The sequence below is a fragment of the Lactuca virosa genome, chromosome 9 (assembly GCF_052849685.1).
Source record: "Lactuca virosa cultivar CGN04683 chromosome 9, Lactuca_virosa_CGN04683_v6, whole genome shotgun sequence".
Taxonomy (NCBI): Eukaryota; Viridiplantae; Streptophyta; class Magnoliopsida; order Asterales; family Asteraceae; genus Lactuca; species Lactuca virosa.
Window position 1 is genome coordinate 290,565,086 of NC_136434.1, and position 2,278 is coordinate 290,567,363.

At 36.1% G+C, this 2,278-nt stretch overlaps 1 protein-coding gene across 1 annotated transcript; it reads left to right on the plus strand.

The window, feature by feature from the left end:
• Positions 1–408: 408 nt before the first annotated feature.
• Positions 409–1,996, plus strand: LOC145136636 (chlorophyll a-b binding protein CP26, chloroplastic). Its single transcript, XM_079070749.1, has 6 exons — positions 409–733; positions 839–923; positions 1,015–1,065; positions 1,182–1,302; positions 1,422–1,556; positions 1,644–1,996. Exons 1-6 carry the CDS (start codon positions 424–426, stop codon positions 1,902–1,904), a joined length of 963 nt encoding a protein of 320 aa, XP_078926875.1. The 5' UTR covers positions 409–423; the 3' UTR covers positions 1,905–1,996.
• The last annotated feature ends 282 nt before the right edge of the window (positions 1,997–2,278 follow it).

The following is a 2,278-nucleotide window of genomic DNA, read 5'->3' on the forward strand; positions in this document are numbered from 1 at the left end:
TATATATATATATATATATATATATATATATATACTATTAAATCCTTTAATAATAAACTAATTTAATTATTAAATCTATGTTTTATTGAATTTTGTAAAGTTTATATATTATAAGAATTTTTTTATGTAATACTATGTAGATTAGAATGATGATATGAATTGTGAATGCCTTGATAAAAAATATGGAGACATAAGATTTTATTAAATATTTAATTTATAAAATATTAATAGGAATGTATAAATTAAAACTTAGAAAAAAAAAAAAAAAAAAAAAAAAAAAGCTCATTGTATCCGGTATTTTCTCATCCACAAGTTTAACTTCCCTGATGCAAATATCGTAATCCGCCACGTCATCCTGATAATCCTATACGATAGCAGCATCAGATTTCATTTACTTCTTCCAACCAATTACAGACGTCCTACATGGCAAGTCTACATCCACCAGAAGTTCCATTTAGCAAGGACCTTACCCTTCTCCATTCTCATCGCAGCCACACACAAACAGCTAAAGGTTTTCCGGCAAGAATGGCTTCTATGGCAGCAGCGTCCTCCCTCGGTGTGTCGGAAATGCTTGGAAACCCGCTCAACTTTTCCGGTACATCCAAGACGGCTCCTTCGGCTTCCAGTCCTGCCACCTTTAAGACCGTCGCCCTTTTCCAAAAGAAGAAACCGGCACCCAAGGCTAAGCCCGTTGCGGTCACCCCAGCTTCCGACGAGCTCGCCAAGTGGTACGGTAAGTATTATCACGACCACTACTTAATTTCTCGAACCATGCATCCTCATGCTTTAAATTTCTTGAGTTAACTTGAATTTGACAATAATCTGAAATTATTTACAGGTCCCGAGAGAAGAATCTTCTTGCCGGAAGGTCTTTTGGACCGATCGGAGATCCCCGAGTACCTCAACGGGGAAGTCGCCGGAGAGTAAGTCAAAGCTATATATATCATCTACATTCACAATATACCATACCAGTAAAATGACTTTTATTAATTTCATCATATAATTTATATGCAGTTACGGTTATGATCCTTTTGGACTTGGCAAGAAACCAGAAGACTTTGCCAAGTAAGTTTCCATTCAATTCAAGATAAGTATTATACATACATAGTTGAGCGAGACAACTCAGGGAAAAATCTATTCTGTAGTTAATTAATCACAACAATTAATTTTATGCAATGAAGATACCAAGCGTTCGAGCTTATTCATGCACGATGGGCTATGTTGGGTGCTGCCGGTTGCATCATTCCTGAGGCCTTCAACAAATACGGTGCTAACTGTGGCCCTGAAGCTGTGTGGTTCAAGGTTCGTATCACATCACTTAAATCATGTATATCATGGTGATTGGTGAAACTAATTAAAGACGAAAATTTATGACTCGAAATTGATCTTGAGTCTATATATATTTGGGTACATGCATGCAGACCGGTGCTTTACTACTTGACGGAAACACTTTGAATTACTTCGGGAAGAACATTCCCATTAACCTGGTCCTCGCTGTCGTTGCGGAGGTTGTTCTTGTTGGTGGTGCAGAATACTACAGAATCACCAATGGCTTGGTATGGAGTATGTACATATATGAATCATAGAGTTAACTAATTTTTTCAGAATGTATTCCTTGAATGATTTTGAGGTTTTATGTACAGGATTTAGAGGACAAGCTACACCCTGGTGGGCCATTTGACCCATTGGGATTGGCTAAAGATCCAGACCAGTTTGCATTGTTAAAGGTGAAGGAGATTAAGAATGGTAGACTAGCAATGTTCTCCATGTTTGCATTCTTCATCCAAGCGTATGTGACAGGACAGGGTCCTGTTGAAAACCTAGCATCGCACTTGAGCGATCCCTTTGGAAACAACATACTAACCGTCATTTCTGGAAACATTGAACGAACCCCAACCCTGTAAACCCCTGTGTGTACTCGAAACAATGTAATCTATATATATTTATTTTTGTATCCACCGTTCATATGAGAAAAGGATCAATCGTTGAAGTGGTAGATGCTATATTTAAGATTAAAAAAAATCTTTGCTTTTCTCTTTGACTTTATGATTTTACTTATAAGTAAACAAACATGAACCACTAAATTTATGTGAACATAAGGTTAGGGTTCGATTAATGCTGTTTCATTGGGATAATTTTTTGTCCCTTCACACGAATAAAATACAATATTTTTCTAGTTACATTATTTAACTACTCACATAAAAAAGTATCGGTTGTTGAGTTGGTGGAAAAAATGTTGGTTATTTTAATATAATCAAACAATTTAAGTAGTTAAAAT

Bases quoted from the DNA above. Each gene is read 5' to 3' on its own strand.
- LOC145136636 (XM_079070749.1), top strand. From the start codon at position 424: ATGGCAAGTCTACATCCACCAGAAGTTCCATTTAGCAAGGACCTTACC. The intron at 734-838 runs GTAAGTATTATC...AATTATTTACAG, and splicing joins CGAGCTCGCCAAGTGGTACG to GTCCCGAGAGAAGAATCTTC. The intron at 1,066-1,181 runs GTAAGTTTCCAT...TATGCAATGAAG, and splicing joins AAACCAGAAGACTTTGCCAA to ATACCAAGCGTTCGAGCTTA.